Genomic DNA, 22,098 nt, shown 5'->3' on the forward strand with positions numbered 1-22,098 from the left:
TCTATCGTCTTCAGTCCCCTAGAACTTCGAACCACATAAACCTAAGGACATAACCTAAGGACGGCACACAACACCCAGTCATCACGAGGCAGAGAAAATCCCTGACCCCGCCGGGAATCGAACCCGGAATCCCGGGCGTGGGAAGCGAGAACGCTACCGCACGATCACGAGCTGCGGACTACCTACCCTTCATCATGACAATGCTCGGCCACATACTGTAGCTGCAGCGAAAGCGCCCCAGCAGTCTTTTCAATGGAAGTGTTCGATCGCCCACAGTAAAGCCCAGCCTTGCTCCCTCTGATTTTCATTTCGGTTCTCATGAACCGCTGGCTAGTAGCATTTTGGTACAAACACCGAACTGCTCACAAGTGTACAGAATTGGTGGAGAGCACAGATGCCTGCCTTCTATGACGAGGAGTTAGTTACGTGTTCCATTCATGAATCTCACAGTTGTTGTTGTTGTGGTCTTCAGTCCTGAGACTGGTTTGATGCAGCTCTCCATGCTACTCTATCCTGTGCAAGCTTCTTCATCTCCCAGTATCTACTGCAACCTACATCCTTCTGAATCTGCTTAGTGTATTCATCTCTTGGTCTCCCTCTACGATTTTTACCCTCCACACTGCCCTCCAATGCTAAATTTGTGATCCCTTGATGCCTCAAAACATGTCCTACCAACCGATCCCTTCTTCTAGTCAAGTTGCGCCACAAACTCCTCTTCTCCCCAATCCTATTCAATACCTCCTCATTAGTTACGTGATCTACCCACCTTATCTTCAGCATTCTTCTGTAGCACCACATTTCGAAAGCTTCTATTCTCTTCTTGTCCAAACTAGTTATCGTCCATGTTTCACTTCCATACATGGCTACACTCCATACAAATACTTTCAGAAACGACTTCCTGACACTTAAATCTATACCCGATGTTAACAAATTCCTCTTCTTGAGAAACGCTTTCCTTGCCATTGCCAGTCTACATTTTATATCCTCTCTACTTCGACCATCATCGGTTATTTTACTCCCTAAATAGCAAAACTCCTTTACTACTTTAAGTGTCTCATTTCCTAATCTAATTCCCTCAGCATCACCCGACTTAATTTGACTACATTCCATTATCCTCGTTTTGCTTTTGTTGATGTTCATATTATATCCTCATTTCAAGACACTGTCCATTCCGTTCAACTGCTCTTCCAAGTCCTTTGCTGTCTCTGACAGAATTACAATGTCATCGGCGAACCTCAAAGTTTTTACTTCTTCTCCATGAATTTTAATACCTACTCCGAATTTTTCTTTTGTTTCCTTTACTGCTTGCTCAATATACACATTGAATAACATCGGGGAGAGGCTACAACCCTGGTGTATTTAAACTGGTCCATGTCGCTGAGAACAAATTTTATTACTGAGTAAATGTACTGTGAGGTTGTTGTAAGAATTCCTAACCTTTTAAACGGATCCCTACAAAATGTGCGACTGTGAACCCCACACATTCTCACAGTAACCGTTACGATGTGGAACGTGTCAAGTGCATAAGAAATGCACACATGAATCAGGTTTTTTTAATTTTTTTTTAAGCTTAAAATTTTTATCACCTACCCATTCCCTTAAATGGCGCAAAATGCATATATTACACCTATAGATTTATTTATACCTATTAAAGAATTCATCTATGGTATTAAAGGAGTTGTCAAGGAGATATGATTTCAATTTGTTTTTAAAACTTTCGCTTGAGTCTGTCAGACATTTTATATTATCCGGTAATTTATCGAAAAGTTTTACACCAGCATATTTTACTTCTATCTGTGCCAAAGATAGGTTCTTTTTTCTGGTATTATGATCATGAATGTCACTGGTGTATTTAAACTGGTCCATGCCGCTGAGAACAAATTTTATTACTGAGTAAATGTACTGTGAGATTGTTGTAAGAATTCCTAACCTTTTAAACGGATCCCTACAAAATGTGCGACTGTGAACCCCACACATTATTCTAACCACTTTCTTTTGAGCACTGAATACTTTTTGCCTACGTATTGAATTACCACAAAATATTATTCCGTATGGCATCAGAGAGTGAAAGTATGCAAAGTATCTCAGCTTGCTAATTTCTATATCCTCAAAATTATCAATTATTCTGACTGCAAAAGTTGCTGAACCTTTTGGACATTGGAAAGTTGGCACCACGCTATCACAAATGTGTAAGCTGGGAGCAGCGACTGTGTAGAGAAGTAGTTGGAAGGTGTAGCTAACTGTTGCAAATAAAATATTTTTGATTATCACTGTGGTTCCGATTTCATGGACCTTGAGAAAATTATTGTCGTTATACAGGGTAGTCCATTGATAATGACCGGGCCAAATATCTCACGAAATAAGCATCAAACGAAAAAACTACAAAGAACGAAACTCGTCTGGCTTGAAGGGGGGAACCAGATGGCGCTATGGTTCGCCCGCTATATGGCGCTGCCAAAGGTCAAACGGATATCAACTGCGTTTTTTAAAATAGGAATCTACAGTTTTTATTACATATTTGTGTAGTACGTAAATAAATATGAATGTTTTAGATGGACAACATTTTTCGCTTTGTGATAGATGCGCTGTAATAGTCACAAACGGCTAAGTACGTGGTATCACGTAACATTCCGCCAGTGCGGACGGTATTTGCTTCCTGATACATTACCTGTGTTAAAATGGACCGTTTAGCAATTGCGGAAAAGGTCGATTTCGTGTTGATGTATGGCTATTGTGATCTAAATGCCCAACGGGCGTGTGCTGTGTATGCTGCTCGGTATCCTGGACGACTTCATCCAAGTGTCCGGACCGGTCGCCGGATAGTTTTGTTATTTAAGGAAACAGGAAGTGTTCAGCCACATGTGAAACGTCAGTCACGAACCGCAACAAATGACGATGCCCAAGTAGGTGTTATAGCTGCTGTCACGGCTAATCCACACATCAGTAGCAGACAATTGCGCGAAAATCGAGAATCTCAAAAACGTCGGTGTTGAGAATGCTACATCAACATCGATTGCACCTGTACCATATTTCTATGCACGAGGAATTGCATGGCGACGACTTTGAACGTCGTGTACAGTTCTGCCACTGGGCACCAGAGAAATTTCGAGACAATGACGAATTTTATGCACGCGCTCTATTTAGCGACGAAGCATCGTTCACCAACAGCGGTAACGTAAACCGGCATAATATGTGCTATTGGGCAACTGAAAATCCACGATTGCTGCGACACGTGGAACATCAGCGACCTTGGCGGGTTAATGTGTAGTGCGGCATTATGGGAGGAAGGATAATTGGCCCCCATTTTATCGATGGCAATCTAAATGGTGCAATGCTTGCTGATTTTTTACGTAATGTTCTACCGATGTTACTACAACATGTTTCACTGCATGACAGACTGGCGATGTACTTCCAACATGATGGATGTTCGGCACATAGCTCGCGTGCGGTTGAAGCGGTATTGAATAGCATATTTCATTACAGGTGGATTGGTCGTCGAAGCACCATACCATGGCCCACACATTCACCGGATCTGACGTCCCCGGGTTTCATTGTGTGGGGAAAGTTGAAGGATATTTGCTATCGTGATCCACCGACAACGCCTGGCAACAGGCGTCAGCGCGTTGTCAATGCATGTGCGAACATTACGGAAGGCGAACTACTCGCTGTTGAGAGGAATGTCGTTACACGTATTTCCAAATGCATTGAGGTTGAAGGACATCATTTTGAGCATTTATTGCATTAATATGGTATTTAAAGGTAATCACGCTGTAACACTATGCGTTCTCAGAAATGATAAGTTCACAAAGATACATGTATCACATTGGAAAAACCGAAATAAAGTGTTCAAACGTACTTACGTTCTGTATTTTGATTTAAAAAAACCTACCTGTTACCAACTGTTTGTTAAAATTGTGAGCTACATGTTTCTGACTATTTCAGCGCCATCTATCACAAAGCGAAAAAAGTTGCCAACTTAAACATTCATATTTCTTTACGTACTACATGATTATATAATAAAAAATGGGGGTTCCTATTTAAAAAACGCAGTTGATATCCGTTTGACCTATGGCAGCGCCAAGTATCGGGCCAACCATTGCACCATCTTGTTCCCCCCTTCAAGCTAGACGAGTTTCGTTCTTTGTAGGTTTTTCGTTTGACGCTAATTTCGTGAGATATTTGGCCCGGTCACGATCAATGGATCACCTTGCATACACTGCCATACATGGAAATTAGTACACCTAGCAAGGTGACGTCGATTTTGATCCAATGACGACATGTGCCACCTGGTGGTGGTAGATGTACTGATACCGGTTTGATTGTCGTCTGCCAACAGGTACCGCAGTGACGTAGCTACCGGGGCGCCATCTGTGTCTACCCTTTAGTAGGAAATACTCACAGTGAGGAGGCTAAGTGTGGTGGAAACGTGTGAAGCAAGCAGGCAAACATGCCACGAAGACACACTCGTGCTTCCTACAACCAAATGAGTGAGTTTGAAAGGGGCCAAATTGTGGCCTTCTGATCGGCCGGATGGTTCTTTCGGAGAACTGTCACGCAAGTTGGACATCTTGTGCCAGTTGCGCAATGGTGCTGGTATAAGTGGTCACGAAAACATTATCACACCCATAATGAGGTTCCGGATGTCCACACAGTGCAGACACCCGCCAGGGTCGTTGTACTGTAAGAACGGCAGTGGCAGATCGTACAGCTACCACAGCACAGATAAGAGGGCTTGCGAGCCCAGACAAGGCAACACAAACTGTTACAAAATAGCTGTAGCAATGGGACTACTGGCACCCACATCTCTGGCCCGTCTTTCACTCGCGCCACGGCGTCGACTGGTGCTGACCGCTTGGAAGACAGGTGTCATCAGAGGATCGCTTGGGAGAAGGTATGGCGCGCCTTGGTCTTCAGTGATGACAGCATATTCTGTGTGCATGCAAGCGTTCAGTGTTTGCACATACGATGTAGACGTGGTGACTGCTGTCTGGTAGAGTATATCCATCACAGCCACACTAGTCCGACCCCAGGCCTTACGGTCAGGGGTGCGATAAGCTGCAATTCTCGTTCACCTTTGGTGTTTCTGGAGGGGATGCCAACCAGCGTTCAGTACACGGAGAATGTTGTTAGAGCCGCTCCTCTGCCATTCTTGCAACAGGAAGGTAATGTATTGTTCCAACAGCATAGTGCTCGTCCAAACACTGCCGGTGAAATGTATCATCCTCTGCAAGATGGGCACCAACTGCCTTGTCCAGCACGATCTCCGGACTTATGTCCAATAGAGCACTTGTGGGATATGATAGGACGAGACGTGACTTGTGTGACTCGTCAACCAACACGTCTCACAGAACCACATGAACAGGTGTGGCAGGCATGGAATAACGTATCCCAAGCCATCTCCTCTGCCATTCTTGCAACAGGAAGGTAATGGATTGTTCCAACAGCTTAGTGCTCATCCAAACACTGCCTGTGAAATGTAGCATTGTCTCTGCAAGATGGGCAGCAACTTCCTTGTCCAGCACGATCTCCGGACTTATGTCCAATAGAGCACTTGTGGGATATGATAGGACGAGATGTGACTTGTGTGACTCGTCAACCAACACGTCTCACAGAACCACATGAACAGGTGTGGCAGGCATGGAATAACGTATCCCAAGCCATCTCCTCTGCCATTCTTGCAACAGGAAGGTAATGTATTGTTCCAACAGCATAGTGCTCGTCCAAACACTGCCGGTGAAACGTAGCATCCTCTGCAAGATGGGCACCAACTTCCTTGTCCAGCACGATCTCCGGACTTGTGTCCAATCGAGCACTTGTGGGATATGATAGGACGAGATGTGACTTGCGTGACTCGTCAACCAACACGTCTCACAGAACCACACGAACAAGTCTAGCAGGCATGGAATAACGTATCCCAAGCCATCTCCTCTGCCATTCTTGCAACAGGAAGGTAATGGATTGTTCCAACAGCTTAGTGCTCATCCAAACACTGCCTGTGAAATGTAGCATTCTCTCTGCAAGATGGGCAGCAACTTCTCTGGCCAGCACGATCTCCGGACTTGTGTCCAATCGAGCACACGTGGGATATGATAGGACGAGATGTGACTTGTGTGACTCGTCAACCAACAAGTCTTACAGAACCACATGAACAGGTGTGGCAGGCATGGAATAACGTATCCCAAGCCATCTCCTCTGCCATTCTTGCAACAGGAAGGTAATGGATTGTTCCAACAGCTTAGTGCTCATCCAAACACTGCCGGTGAAATGTAGCATTCTCTCTGCAAGATGGGCAGCAACTTCCTTGTCCAGCACGATCTCCGGACTTATGTCCAATAGAGCACTTGTGGGATATGATAGGACGAGATGTGACTTGTGTGACTCGTCAACCAACACGTCTCACAGAACCACATGAACAGGTGTGGCAGGCATGGAATAACGTAACCCAAGCCATTATTTAGCATCTGTATGATCGATTGATGTCAGAGTCAGCACCTGCATTGCTGCACTTGGAGGCTACACCATGTGCTAATATGGGTGTTTCAGTGTAGGTCTATACCTGGTAACTCAGAACTGATTGTGCTGTTGATATGCAAGTCGCAGCATTTCATGCACTCCATATCAACTGTTACAACGATACACACTCCTGGAAATTGAAATAAGAACACCGTGAATTCATTGTCCCAGGAAGGGGAAACTTTATTGACACATTCCTGGGGTCAGATACATCACATGATCACACTGACAGAACCACAGGCACATAGACACAGGCAACAGAGCATGCACAATGTCGGCACTAGTACAGTGTATATCCACCTTTCGCAGCAATGCAGGCTGCTATTCTCCCATGGAGACGACCGTAGAGATGCTGGATGTAGTCCTGTGGAACGGCTTGCCATGCCATTTCCACCTGGCGCCTCAGTTGGACCAGCGTTCGTGCTGGACGTGCAGACCGCGTGAGATGACGCTTCATCCAGTCCCAAACATGCTCAATGGGGGACAGATCCGGAGATCTTGCTGGCCAGGGTAGTTGACTTACACCTTCTAGAGCACGTTGGGTGGCACGGGATACATGCGGATGTGCATTGTCCTGTTGGAACAGCAAGTTCCCTTGCCGGTCTAGGAATGGTAGAACGATGGGTTCCATGACGGTTTGGATGTACAGTGCACTATTCAGTGTCCCCTCGACGATCACCAGTGGTGTACGGCCAGTGTAGGAGATAGCTCCCCACACCATGATGCCGGGTGTTGGCTCTGTGTGCCTCGGTCGTATGCAGTCCTGATTGTGGCGCTCACCTGCACGGCGCCAAACACGCATACGACCATCATTGGCACCAAGGCAGAAGCGACTCTCATCGCTGAAGACGACACGTCTCCATTCGTCCCTCCATTCACGCCTGTCGCGACACCACTGGAGGCGGGCTGCACGATGTTGGGGCGTGAGCGGAAGACGGCCTAACGGTGTGCGGGACCGTAGCCCAGCTTCATGGAGACGGTTGCGAATGGTCCTCGCCGATACCCCAGGAGCAACAGTGTCCCTAATTTGTTGGGAAGTGGCGGTGCGGTCCCCTACGGCACTGCGTAGGATCCTACGGTCTTGGCGTGCATCCGTGCGTCGCTGCGGTCCGGTCCCAGGTCGACGGGCACGTGCACCTTCCGCCGACCACTGGCGACAACATCGATGTACTGTGGAGACCTCATGCCCCATGTGTTGAGCAATTTGGCGGTACGTCCACCCGGCCTCCCGCATGCCCACTATACGCCCTCGCTCAAAGTCCGTCAACTGCACATACGGTTCACGTCCACGCTGTCGCGGCATGCTACCAGTGTTAAAGACTGCGGTGGAGCTCCGTATGCCACGGCAAACTGGCTGACACTGACGGCGGCGGTGCACAAATGCTGCGCAGCTAGCGCCATTCGACGGCCAACACCGCGGTTCCTGGTGTGTCCGCTGTGCCGTGCGTGTGATCATTGCTTGTACAGCCCTGTCGCAGTGTGCGGAGCAAGTATGGTGGGTCTGACACACCGGTGTCAATGTGTTCTTTTTTCCATTTCCAGGAGTGTATTTTGAGTGACTTGTAAACCTCTAAAAGGGTGTCCTATTTTCTCTTCGAGCAGTTTATCGGATTAGATATCTATTAGTCATATAGGCACAGTCGCTGCCTTGAGTGATTGATGGTGGGCAATATTGTCGAGAGGAGTACCCCTGATACCTAGGAGACTGCACTGTAGAAACTGAGTTTTTGTGAGCCTCAGCACGTAATCTTTATTGGCTACTTCTTTGAAGTTCTTTGCTAGAGGTAGTGCATGGAGTGCAGTAGCAGCGCACACAGGAAGAACAGCCTGGATCGTGTGGTGGTCTCCCTGAACCTGGGTTCTGGAGACACATTGCGAGCTGTGGCACTCTCCGTGAACTTGCGGTTCGGATACACAGCGTACACGGTCCGGTCGTTCAGCGGCTGCACCGGCCTTCTGTTCTTTCTCAGCAGTCCGTGTGGGGACTTCACCCTCCTGAAGGCCGCCACCTGCCACAGAGGAGAGGATCAGCGTGAGTCACACGTCTCCAAAAATGCTTCTCATCTAAATACTTATAATATCGTAAGCATGCACTTAAAAAATATTCACATCATTTCTCAAAAGTAGGTGTCCTAGAATCAATTTGTAATCCTGATTCTAAAGACTACTCTGATTCTCTTCTGAAACGTCAGAATTATTCACAGAATAAGAATTTTTTTTTTTTTGATGTTATTGTAGTGCTACTTATACTCTGATCAGCAAAACATTATGACCACTGCCCACTGTGACGTTACATGCTGCCTGGTGGCGTTGCTGTAACAAAACTATGTAACCAGACACGGACGGGGGATCACCCTAGCAGAGATATGAACCCTGACAAAGGGCAGATTATTATTACGCAGAGCCCGTGAACGAGTGTCTCGAAAACAGCGAAGCTGGTCGAATGTTCACGTGCTACTGTCGTGAGCATCTCTACCGTATCTTCCTTCGTCGTCGGCGTTGTCGTTGATGCCGTGAGGCACCGTTATACCAAGTGGAAAGGCGCGTCGATCTTAGAGCATGAGATGTGGTAACCTTAAGCCATTGACAACACACAACGGTCACGGTAGCACCTGATTCCAGAACAGCTGCAGTAGTTAGGATCTACGAACTACCCCCTCTTGACCAGGTCCCCAGAATTTAACTCGTAACGAGATCCCTTCGAAGCAAATTGTCATAACGATCGTCTATAAAGGCTTTGTACAACGATAAGAAATGTTACAGTTTATGGAATAATAACAGATACGACCAAACGTCTTCTTTCTTCTGTTTTATTTAACGTAACTTTGTTCACAGTTTCATTTCGCATTCACCACTCATTCACACTCTTGATGTGGAGTATATGTGAGTGCCTGAACCCTGACTCTCAAGTTCCATGGAAACCCTTTGATGAACAGTCTTGGTTGCTCGACACCAACAGTCAATGATAATGATACAGTATTTTGTAATTGACTCTTCTAGTTTAGCCACCGCCTCCACGAATGTTTGTTAGGCGTAAGACAATTACACACTTTTCTCTCCGATCCGCAATTATTATGAGTTCGCGTGAAAGTTAAAGTTTTTCTCCGTTTCGTAAATTGGAGCGATATAATTAAAAAAAAAAAAAAACGGTCTCAGTACCGCGTCCCTCGTGAGATGCGTATAGATTTATCCCGGAATTGACCGCCCTGTAGGTGTACTCAGTTTCATGACCACACTTCGCTATCCGCGATTTCGTGTAACTAAATGTCCTTTTGTTACTCTGATTGTATACCGTAGTTATTTAAAACTCGCCTCTATATTTTTTTCACTACGCACAATTAGCACTTCTTTACTTGTTTTATATCTAAGAGTAAAAGAAAAAAAATGACGCCGTATCATCGGCTTCGTCGATATAAAGCAAAACACCTTAATATGCCCAATTTTACCTCTTCTTATAGGATCGGCTACCTTACTCATTAATTTACTACATATTATTTCCAATAACATTAAACAGGTATCGCCGTTATATTTTAATTGTATTCAAATGCATGTTATTATTATTATGACGGACCAAATCGCGCGGCGTGCGGTTTTAACGATAGCTTTACACTCGCCCAGCCATTACTCATGCAATATTATATACAGGGTTATTACAAATGATTGAAGCGATTTCACAGCTCTACAATAACTTTATTATTTGAGATATTATCACAATGCTTTGCACACACATACAAAAACTCAAAAAGTTTTTTTAGGCATTCACAAATGTTCGATATGTGCCCCTTTAGTGATTCGGCAGACATCAAGCTGATAATCAAGTACCTCCCACACTCGGCGCAGCATGTCCCCATCAATGAGTTCGAAAGCATCGTTGATGCGAGCTCGCAGTTCTGGCACGTTTCTTGGTAGAGGAGATTTAAACACTGAATCTTTCACATAACCCCACAGAAAGAAGTCGGGAGAGCGTGGAGGCCATGACATGAATTGCTGATCATGATCTCCACCACGACAGATCCATCGGTTTTCCAATCTCCTGTTTAAGAAATGCCGAACATCATGATGGAAGTGCGGTGGAGCACCATCCTGTTGAAAGATGAAGTCGGCGCTGTCGGTCTCCAGTTGTGGCATGAGCCAATTTTCCAGCATGTCCAGATACACGTGTCCTGTAACGTTTTTTTCGCAGAAGAAAGAGGGGGCGTAAACTTTAAACCGTGAGATTGCACAAAACACGTTAACTTTTGGCGAATTGCGAATTTGCTGCACGAATTCGTGAGGATTCTCTACCGCCCAGATTCGTACATTGTGTCTGTTCACTTCACCATTAAGAAAAAATGTTGCTTCATCACTGAAAACAAGTTTCGCACTGAACGCATCCTCTTCCATGAGCTGTTGCAACCGCGCCGAAAATTCAAAGCGTTTGACTTTGTCATCGGGTGTCAGGGCTTGTAGCAATTGTAAACGGTAAGGCTTCTGCTTTAGTCTTTTCCGTAAGATTTTCCAAACCGTCGGCTGTGGTACGTTTAGCTCCCTGCTTGCTTTATTCGTCGACTTCCGCGGGCTACGCGTGAAACTTGCCCGCACGCGTTCAACCGTTTCTTCGCTCACTGCAGGCCGACCCGTTGATTTCCCCTTACAGAGGCATCGAGAAGCTTTAAACTGCGCATACCATCGCCGAATGGAGTTAGCAGTTGGTGGATCTTTGTTGATCTTCGTCCTGAAGTGTCGTTGCACTGTTATGGCTGACTGATGTGAGTGGATTTCAAGCACGACATACGCTTTCTCGGCTCCTGTCGCCATTTTGTCTCACTGCTCTCTCGAGCGCTCTGGCGGCAGAAACCTGAAGTGCGGCTTCAGCCGAACAAAACTTTGTGAGTTTTTCTACGCATCTGTAGTGTGTCGTGACCATATGTCAATGAATGGAGCTACAGTGAATTTATGAAATCGCTTCAATCATTTGTACTCGTAATAGCCCTGTTTATAAATATACAGACGGGACCGAAAGATCGATCTCTCTACCGTAACCAATAGAGGCAAATACGCTATTCAAGTTGCGTTACATCTATCTTGACTCGTATTGTTACACATCAACAGGAAAAGGTAGGAGGACAGTGGGACCACCACCACCAGGCGCTAAATGGCTGGACGTCCACGACTCTACACAGAACGTGGGGTTCGGAGGCTTGTCTGCTCTGTGAAGTACGATAGACGGCGATCTGTGGCATCTCTTCCAAAAGAGCACAGTGCTGGTGCCTGCGCAAGGGTTTTGGAGCACACCATTCATTGTACATTATTGAACATGGAGCTCTACAGCAGACCATCCCAAATGTCACATATTGTTGGTTGGTTGGTTGGTTTGGGGAAGGAGACCAAACAGCGTGGTCATCGGTCTCATCGGATTAGGGAAGGATTGGGAAGGAAGTCGGCCGTGCCCTTTCAGAGGAACCATCCCGGCATTTGCCTGGAGTGATTTAGGGAAATCACGGAAAACCTAAATCAGGACGGCCGGACGCGGGATTGAACCGTCGTCCTCCCGAATGCGAGTCCAGTGTCTAACCACTGCGCCACCCCGCTCGGTATGTCACATATTGATCCGAAGATATCGCTGATTATGATTGCAGAGCGAACTGACCATCGATCAATGGAAATGTGTCGGCTCTTCAGGTGAATCACATTTTTGCTACACCAGGCCAAGCCAAAGACTGCGATTCATTGGCAGAACACTTAGAAGGTGCAACAGGTCTACCAAAGAGACTGCTTACACCACGCTTGTCCGCCCTACTCTGGAGTACCGCTGTGCGGTGTGGGATCCGCATCAGGTGGGACTCACGGATGATATCGAAAAAGTATAAAGAAGGGCAGCTCGTTTTGTATTATCGCGAAATAGGGGAGATAGTGTCACATATATGATACGTGAATTGGAGTGGCAGTCATTAAAACAAAGGCGTTTTTCGTTGCGACGGGATCTTCTCATGAAATTTCAATCACCAGTTTTCTCCTCCGATTGCGTCCGCCCCGGTAGCTGAATGGTCAGCGTGACAGACTGTCAATCCTAAGGGCCCGGGTTCGATTCCCGGCTGGGTCGGAAATTTTCTCCGCTCAGGGACTGGGTGTTGTGTTGTCCTAATCATCATCATTTCATCCCCATCGACGCGCAGGTCGCCGAAGTGGCGTCCAATCGAAAGACCTGCACCAGGCGAACGGTCTACCCGACGGGAGGCCCTAGCCACACGACATTTCCATTTTTCCTCCGATTGCGAAAACATTTTGCTGGCGCCCACCTACATAGGGAGAAATGATCATCACGATAAAAATAAGAGAAATCAGGGCTCGCACAGAAAAATTTAAGTGCTCGTTTTTCCCGCGTGCCGTTCGAGTGTGGAACGGTAGAGAGACAGCATGAAGGTGGTTCATTGGATCCTCTGCCAGCCACTTTATTGTGAATAGCAGAGTAATCACGTAGACGTAGATGTATACCAGGTCGATGGTCGTCTCCACAAAAGCCGTGGTCGAGGTGAACGGCGCCACGATACATGCTCCATGGTCGCAGCCTGGTGGGATCAGTGTTGTGCTATGGGAGGCCTTCTCCTGCACTTGCACGGAACCTGTGGTAACACACACTGACAACTGGGAACTAGCTGCATCCTTGCATGCTTGAGGTCTTCCCCGATAGCGATGTCATCCTTCAGCAGTTTAATTGTACCTGTCTCGAAGACAGAACTGTGCTACAATGGTTTGAGGAGCATTGTAGTGAAGTTTGTTGTTGTTGTGGTCTTCAGTCCTGAGACTGGTTTGATGCAGCTCTCCATGCTACTCTATCCTGTGCAAGCTTCTTCATCTCCCAGTACCTACTGCAACCTACATCCTTCTGAATCTGCTTAGTGTATTCATATCTTGGTCTCCCCCTACGATTTTTACCCTCCACGCTGCCCTCCCAATACTAAATTGGTGATCCCTTGATGCCTCAGAACATGTCCTACCAACCGATCCCTTCTTCTAGTCAAGTTGTGCCACAAACTTCTCTTCTCCCCAATCCTATTCAATACTTCCTCATTAGTTATGTGATCTGCCCATCTAATCTTCAGCATTCTTCTGTAGCACAACATTTCGAAAGCTTCTATTCTCTTCTTGTCCAAACTATTTATCGTCCATGTTTCACTTCCATACATGGCTACACTCCATACAAATACTTTCAGAAACAACTTCCTGACACTTAAATCTATACTCGATGTTAACAAATTTCTCTTCTTCAGAAACGCTTTCCTTGCCATTGCCAGTCTACATTTTATATCCTCTCTACTTCGACGCAGTTATTTTGCTCCCCAAATAGCAAAACTCCTTTACTACTTTAAGTGTCTCATTTCCTAATCTAAAACCCTCAACATCACCCGACTTCATTCGACTACATTCCATTATCCTCGTTTTGCTTTTGTTGATGTTCATCTTATATCCTCCCTTCAAGACACCATCCATTCCGTTCAACTGCTCTTCCAAGTCCTTTGCTGTCCCTGACAGAATTACAATGTCATCGGCGAACCTCAACGTTTTTATTTCTTCTCCATGGATTTTAATACCTACTCCGAATTTTTCTTTTGTTTCCTTTACTGCTTGCTCAGTAGTGAAGTTACGTTGATGCAAATCCTGTGGAACCCATCTGTGTCGCTATCGGCCGCCATCACCGCGTACGCAAATCAGCGGCCCCTTATTTACGCGAATTACGTGAACTGTGAGTAGACATCTAATGCCACATAGCTCCACAAACCTACCACCCAATTGTCGGATCCCTTATACACAGAAACAGTGTTGCGTTTCGTTCCAACGAGCTACCAGGTACGTGGTCATAATGTTTCGGCTCGTGTATGTAAATTGGTTCATCAAATATTTCAAGCCTTAAATAATAAAATATCGCCAGTGGGTATCTTTTTATCTTCGGAAGGCGTTTCATTGTGTAGATGATGTTAAAATTTTGTAAAAACTCAAATTTTATTAATTGATGGATTTTCACCCAATTGGTGTGAATCCTATTTAACAAAGAGAATGGAAAATGTTTTGCTGACTAATTCAGACAATGTGTTTAGGGCACAGAAAATTTTAGTGACTGGGCCTCAATTTTGGGTCTACTTCTACTCGTAATATATACAGGGTGGTCCAATGATAGTGACCGAGCCAAATATCTCACGAAATAAGCATCAAACGAAAAAACTACAAAGTACGAAACTCGTCTAGCTTCGTCAAACGTATATCAACTGCGTTTTTTTTAATAGTAACCTCCATTTTTTATTACATATTCGTGTAATACGTAAAGAAATATGAAAGTTTTAGTTGGACCACTTTTTTCGCTTTGTGATACATGGCGCTGTAATAGTCACAAACATATGGCTCACAATTTTAGACGAACAGTAGGTAACAGGTAGGTTTTTTTAAATTAAAATACAGAGCATAGGTACGTTTGAACACTTTATTTCGGTTTTTCCAATGTGATACATGTACCTTTGTGAACTTATCATTTTCGAGAACGCATGCTCTTACAGCGTGATTACCTGTAAATACCACATTAATGCAATAAATGCTCAAAATGATGTCTATCAACCTCAATGCATTTGGCAATACGTGTAACGACATTCCTCTCAACAGCGAGTAGTTCGCCTTCCGTAATGTTCGCACATGCATTGACAATGCGCTGACGCCTGTTGTCAGGCGTTGTCGGTGGATCACGATACCAAATATCCTTCAGCGTTCCCCACAGAATGAAATCCGGCGACGTCAGATCAGGTGAACGTGCGGGCCGTGGTATGGTGCTTCGACGACCAATCCACCTGTCATGAAATATGCTATTCAATACCGCTTCAACCGCACGCGAGCTATGTGCCGGACATCCATCATGTTGGAAGTACATCGGCATTCTGTCATGCTGTGAAACATCTTGCAGTAACATCGGTAGAACATTACATAGGAAATCAGCATACATTGCACCATTTAGATTGCCATTGATAAAACGGGGGCCAATTATCCTTCCTCCCATAATGCCGCACCATACATTAACCCGCCAAGGTCACTGATGTTGCACTTGTCGCAGCCATCGTGGATTTTCCGTTGCCCAATAGTGCATATTATGCCGGTTTACGTTACCGCTGTTGGTGGACGATGCTTCGTCGCTAAATAGAACGCGTGCAAAAAATTCGTCATTGTCCCGTAATTTCTCTTGTGGCCCAGTGGCAGAACTGTACACGACGTTCAAAGTCGTCGCCATGCAATTCCTTGTGCATAGAAACATGGTACGGGTGCAATCGATGTTGATGTGGCATTCTCAACACCGACGTTTCTGAGATTCCCGATTCTCGTGCAATTTGTCTGCTACTGATGTGCGGATTAGCCGCGACAGCAGCTAAAACACCTACTTGGGCATAATCGTTTGTTGCAGGTAGTGGTTGACGTTTCACATGTGGCTGAACACTTCCTGTTTCCTTAAATAACGTAACTATCCGGCGAACGGTCCGAACACTTGGATGATGTCCAGGATACCGAGCAGCATACACAGCACACGCCCGTTGCGCATTTTGATCACAATAGCCATACATCAACACGATATCGACCTTTTCCGCAATAGGTAAACGGTCCATTTTAACATGGGTAATGTATCACGAAGCACTGGCGGAATTTACGTGATACCACGTACTTAAACGTTTGTGACTATTACAGCGCCATCTATCACAAAGCGAAAAAAGTGGTCCAACTAAAACATTCATATTTCTGTACGTATTACACGAATATGTATTAAAAATGGTGGTTCCTATTTTAAAAAACGCAGTTGGTATCCGTTTGACCTATGGCAGCGCCACCTAGCGGGCCAACTATAGCGCCATCTGGTTTCCCCCTTCAAGCTAGACAAGTTTCGTTCTTTGTAGTTTTTCGTTTGACTCTTATTTCGTGAGATATTTGGCCCGGTCACGATCAATGAACCACCCTGCATATATATGAATGACCTCCCACTTAACAGTCAACAAGAAGAACTGATACTTTTTGTATGCAGTATTAGCATTGTAATAAAACCCATTAAAAAGAAAGCAACAGAAGAGAATGTTAATGTCGTTTTATAAAGAATTGTTTAGTTGCACTGGTTGACTGTTCCGTCCATTCTTGGTAGAATATTTTATACATTATGAATGAAACTCTCACAACACAGTGTAATATTCTGCGTCATCATCAGGTACAAAGATGTTAAGTGGACGATGGCGTAACAGCCGAAAACCAGTTCGTGTAACAAATAATAAATATTGAAGAATATTTCACTAGTGTTGTGCGGGTTTCATTCAAAATGAATTGTTTAGTTGTTCTTTGAAAATGGACTAACCCAAAATTGTGAGAAAAAGCACTATATTCAGTTACATACAACAAACTGACTTATATTAACAATTGATGTAGCACGTGAGCGGGAGTGAGTAAACAGGGCAGAATTCTCCAAATTTTTGGGTGAACATATTGAGCTTTTCAAACAAATTTTGGGTGCTTTTGCTAATCTTGGAAACAAACGAGTTAACCTCCTGAGATACTTTGCGTATTAACACTGAATAATGTTTCATCGATAACTAATTTTTTGGTGTTCTCATCTCTTGGAGACAAAATTTGGTGCCACGAAAGCGAGCAGAAAGAATAATGAATCTCATTATGATCTACAGCCGTCATGTCAAGAATCTTCTAGAATCAAGACATCTTAACTGCGCCATCACAGAACATATATTCGCTAGTGAAATTTATCGTAAATAATCCATTGCAGTTTCACGAGGATTGGTACGTCCGTACCTACAACTCCAGAGAAAAACATAACCCTTATTATACATAATCAAAGCCGTCAGTGGCTCAGTAGGAGTTCCTTATGTGCAGCAAAAATTCTTGATCATTTTTCCCAATAACATAAAATATCTGATGGGTAGCGAAGTAAGTTTTAAATGTTACCTAAAATCATTTCTCCTTGACAACTACTTGTGCTCCAATGATGAATTTCTATTTGAAAACCGATACCTCTTAAAAAAAAGCAAACTTGTTTTTAAGTGTAGTTACATAATTTCAAATGATCTATGGAACACTTAGCTAACTAACTAAAGGTTTAAGAATTTGACGCTCAAACGTTGCACTAAAAGTTCAATCAAGGTCCATATCTTCGTAACTATTGCTTTAATTTTTAGACAAATTCTAAACTTGATCTGTCTGGATATCCACCCCGCTTCCAAGATTCGGGGATACAAGCTGGAGGTGGACAGAATCTACATGGTACACTAACATCGACGTCCGGTGTGCTAGCCAACTTGGATTTTAGGCGGTTTCCCACATCTGACAGGCTGAATACTGTGCTGGTAGGGGAGACCAGGGCAAAACGATCCCTTTAAGGAGTCCGTCCATTTACTCTGGCTAACATACAAAATATTTTATAAAATCCATTGGATATATGTTTTGCACATATTTTACTTGTTATATGTAAAGGATTATTCTGCCCCTGGTCTTTGGGGTAAAATGATCCCCTGGCTTAGAATTTGCACTTTACTGCCATTCTTTGTAAATTTGTTTCTTTTAGTAAATTAAATGCATATGTTATTCAACTTTTACTGCGCAATGTACTTAGATAACGTATTAATTTACATAAATGCATTTAGTTAAGAGGAAATGAAATTTTGATTCACTGTCACAAAGTTAAAAAATGAAATATTCAACGTTATCATTTAAAATACAAATTGAACAAAAAGAATACAAAGCTGTTTACATATTCAACTTCCTTTTACTTGGCAGAACATTTCTGTTTCTACAAAAATCACAAATGGAGTCATTATCATCATTGTCAACTCCAGCACATTCCTCATGAGCCCAATTTTTACAGCCCTGACACATAATCCAACCTTCACCACTTAACGAAGATAGAAATGTTTCTTTGCAGTAAATACACTCTGGGTTACCATCGACATCCTCGTAATTCTCACAACTCTCTAGCATGTATGACCCTCCCGTCTTCTTAGACGTTTCTTTTCTTCTCTGCAAAGAGCCATCAGATGTTTTTACATGAACTTGTTTACGTTTAGGTCTTTGTAGGCATTTCCCTTTCTGTAAGTCATCCTTTTTTCTTTTTTCCTCCACTGAGGCATTTTTATATGGACTGCTAGTCAGTATTGTTGCGACACCCCTCTGCCTCTTCCTAGCAGACCTTGGTCCACTCATTTTGGGAACTGGAATGATTTGGGCTGGCAATCTTGTACCGAATGATGTTTTCCTACATAAAGATCCACCCACTCCACTTGGTCCTGGTTGGGAAATATCTAAACGTGGGAGATCAGATTCAATAAAAGTTGTGATTGTTGAGTGATTTCCATGTGCTGTAGGCTCTGGAGACCCTGATTCCTTATTGACAGAAGACTGTGCATGTGGTATGCATTCTTCAGTTAAGGCTTTAGAACTGCTTCCAGTTTCCATTGCTACACAATTTGAGTGATCTAGTTGGTCGGAAGTTTCTGCAGCTATAAAGTCTGCATCAGTAAAGATTTCTGGGTCATAAGGATATATCCCACATTTCTTAAATCCATTTATAGCATTCATGGGTATGCATGCTTTGAGGTAAGCTTCCCCAAACATCTGACTTATCTGGAAAAGTGTGAGTACCCTCCCTGAGTGGTTGTTAAGCCGTTTCTCCATAGCCTTGTCATAATGTGTCCTTGAAGGAAACTTATTGACTTATCTAGTGGCTGGAGCTTGTGTGTGCAGTGGGGAGGTAAACATATGATGGTAACAAAGTTTTTTCTGGCAGCTTCAATCACATCCAAATTTTTCGTGTGGCTGAGGTGTCCACCCTTTATTAGCTGTGCTGGATCATCCTTTGATGGTTCTGCATGTTACACAAAATGCTGAAACCAATCCTCGAACACCTCGAGTCTCATTCATGCACTAGAGTTGCAGACAAAAATAGTTCCAGGCGGAGCTCCATCAGTTAACTATGCTTTCATCCTTTTTCGGGGAAATATGAGCATCGATTCGGTGGTATGAATGTTCCTCCAGCAAACATGCATAAAACAGCTGTAGTCGACTCACCACGCTCCCCAGACACAATTCGCCCTAGTTGTAGTAGACCCTTCTTCGCCAAAACTCGCGAATTCCTAGATGAAAATGTTCCAATAGAAGTTTCATCCACGTTAAAAGTTCTGTGAGGAGGATATGGCCGATCGGATTTACTTCCCCAAGATTTTGAGTAATTTCGTCACAACAGGCCGATTGAATGCACGAGCTCTTGCAGCTGATGTTGAGTCTGGAACTCTGAGGAAGAGATCTGGATGTCGTCGTCGACAGCCAGCTAACCAATCTTCTCCAGCCATACCCAGTTCTGTGTTAAAAGGACGTGGTATACCATTTTTCACTGCTAAGTGGCGCACATCTTTTGTTGTCAGACCATAAAATCTTGTTTCCATATCCACAATATGCTTAACCAGTTCCTCCTCTTGGCATTGAGTGAAAACAGGTTTATAATTTTCTAAGACTTTCTTATCTTGCACAGCAGATGTATTTCTTCCTGTTACTCTTCTTTTTAGTGCCATTCTAGGGACATTAAAATTCCTATTAAATTATTCCTATTAAATTATTCCTATTAAATTATTAATGGGGTAATATGGTCCCTACGAGGTATAATGGTCCCCTCTACATGATCATTTTGCCCCAAACCCTCGTCCTGCAACAGCAACAACATTGCAGGAGAACGCCATCTTGTATGCTAACAACAACGCGAATACAACTTCCTTACAAACTGCGTTAAAAGCTGAAATATTTTTGACTCGCTTTAGAGGCTTACAGCGGGACATAAACAATTACAGATTTAGAACTTACCTTAGATCATCAGTGTATAAAACGAAGTTTTCTTCTGTAAATCTTGTTGCAGAACACACGGCGGAACCATATCACTGGTGTATCCTTAGACTCATGCGAGCTCTTAATTCACGAATTGTCCGCTTCATGGCAGCACTAACTGTGAAGACAGAGAGTGTGACCATTATGCCCCAAGCGAACGTTTCGCCCCAGTCTACCCTACTCATTTACCGCATCGGCTACATGATTCACAAACATTTAGGAAACGTTCTCAAACTTTCACAGATTTAGACAGAATGGGCACACACATCTCGTCTGGGTTGGAGAAGGGACTGAGACAGGAAGGGCATCTGGTGACCCTCTGCCACTAACATTGCCAAATCTAGATTAACATGTGGATCCCATGCAGACGTGGGATAAAATATGATATGTCTTTTAATAAAAAAACACGAGGATGAACTCTGGTGCCTAAGAGGGGCTTGATAATAACAATGTCAAGCGATATTCCTACTTGTGGAGTGCGAAGTAACGGTTACTAATACTTTTTAATTTGCAGTTTTTGGTAGATTATATCTGTTCCATTGAGAGAACTGCAAAAACTATTTCTTTTGGCAGTACTTACGAGAAAACAACGTCTTGAAAAAATTAATATGTTATACCAATCTTTCTTCTCTAATAACTGTAATTATTTTCTTTGTGATAAATGAGGCACTCGATTGTTCCTTCTTCATGTTCTTGTATCGACACGAAAAGGATGTTAAGTTGTACTCGCTGTGTTTGTTTGCTAATAATAATTGGAATATTGCGTTTTAAACATTTTTTTCTCATGTTGTTGTTGTGGTCTTCAGTCCTGAGACTGGTTTGATGCAGCTCTCCATGCTACTCTATCCTGTGCGAGGTTCTTCATCTCCCAGTAACTACTGCAGCCTACATCCTTCTGAATCTGCTTAGTGTATTCATTTCTTGGTCTCCCTCTACGATTTTTACTCTCCACGCTGCCCTCCAGTACTAAACTGGTGATCCCTTGATGCCTCAGAACATGTCCTACCAACCGATCCCTTCTTCTAGTCAAGTTGTGCCACAAACTCCTCCCCAATTCTGTTCAATACCTCATTTTTTTCTCAGTAAAGCGAAAAACCTCTCAATTCTCCTGTTTTGAATACATCATGCAATTAATTTCTGGCACTTTAACTTAAGCTGGAAGCGACTTGGTTGGTGAAGCAATGATCGAGTGCGTTATGCGCTCTATTGGTAGTTTTTTAATTGTTATAGAATAATTTCTTTTGTAAGAACATTAGCTACGTACACGATCGATCGTCACCAAGTGCACTATTAACCAACAATGACCTTTCCGCTGGGAGCTCGTTTTCATTTATTATAATAAAGTCAATGAATATGATTCCATTTACAGCAAAAATAATTAGCATTCACAACAGTTTCAGTTACAAAAGAGGGTAGTTGCAGTTTTCCTTTCTTCGAGTGGATCCTTTTGTTTCAGACTTCATGATGCTTCTGGTCTGGAAAATCGCTTCAAAGGCGAGGAAAAAGAAGAACAAGAAGATGAGGCATATACTAAAATTACTACCAATAGTTTCGTTAGCAACACTGATTTGTAAAATTTTCTCTTCCTCATATCTTCGCAGAACTTTGACCTTTACTGTCCTTCTTCAAAATCCAGCAGTAGTCTGATGTCATACGTTCATTCCACCTTCTCTGTTACCTCTTTTACGATTCCCTATGCTCCTGGTGGACGCT

At 43.8% G+C, this 22,098-nt stretch overlaps 1 protein-coding gene across 1 annotated transcript in view; it reads right to left on the bottom strand.

Moving 5' to 3' along the window:
• Nucleotides 1-8,291: 8,291 nt before the first annotated feature.
• The window catches only part of LOC126109537 (carbonic anhydrase 1-like), a 66,371-nt gene continuing 52,564 nt past the window's right edge, over nucleotides 8,292-22,098 (bottom strand). The window contains exon 4 of the mRNA XM_049914555.1: nucleotides 8,292-8,522. Within this exon, the coding sequence (XP_049770512.1) occupies nucleotides 8,292-8,522 (231 nt within the window). The remainder of the gene's footprint in view (nucleotides 8,523-22,098) is intronic.

Source organism: Schistocerca cancellata, chromosome 12 (genome assembly GCF_023864275.1).
Source record: "Schistocerca cancellata isolate TAMUIC-IGC-003103 chromosome 12, iqSchCanc2.1, whole genome shotgun sequence".
In the NCBI taxonomy this organism is placed as follows: Eukaryota; Metazoa; Arthropoda; class Insecta; order Orthoptera; family Acrididae; genus Schistocerca; species Schistocerca cancellata.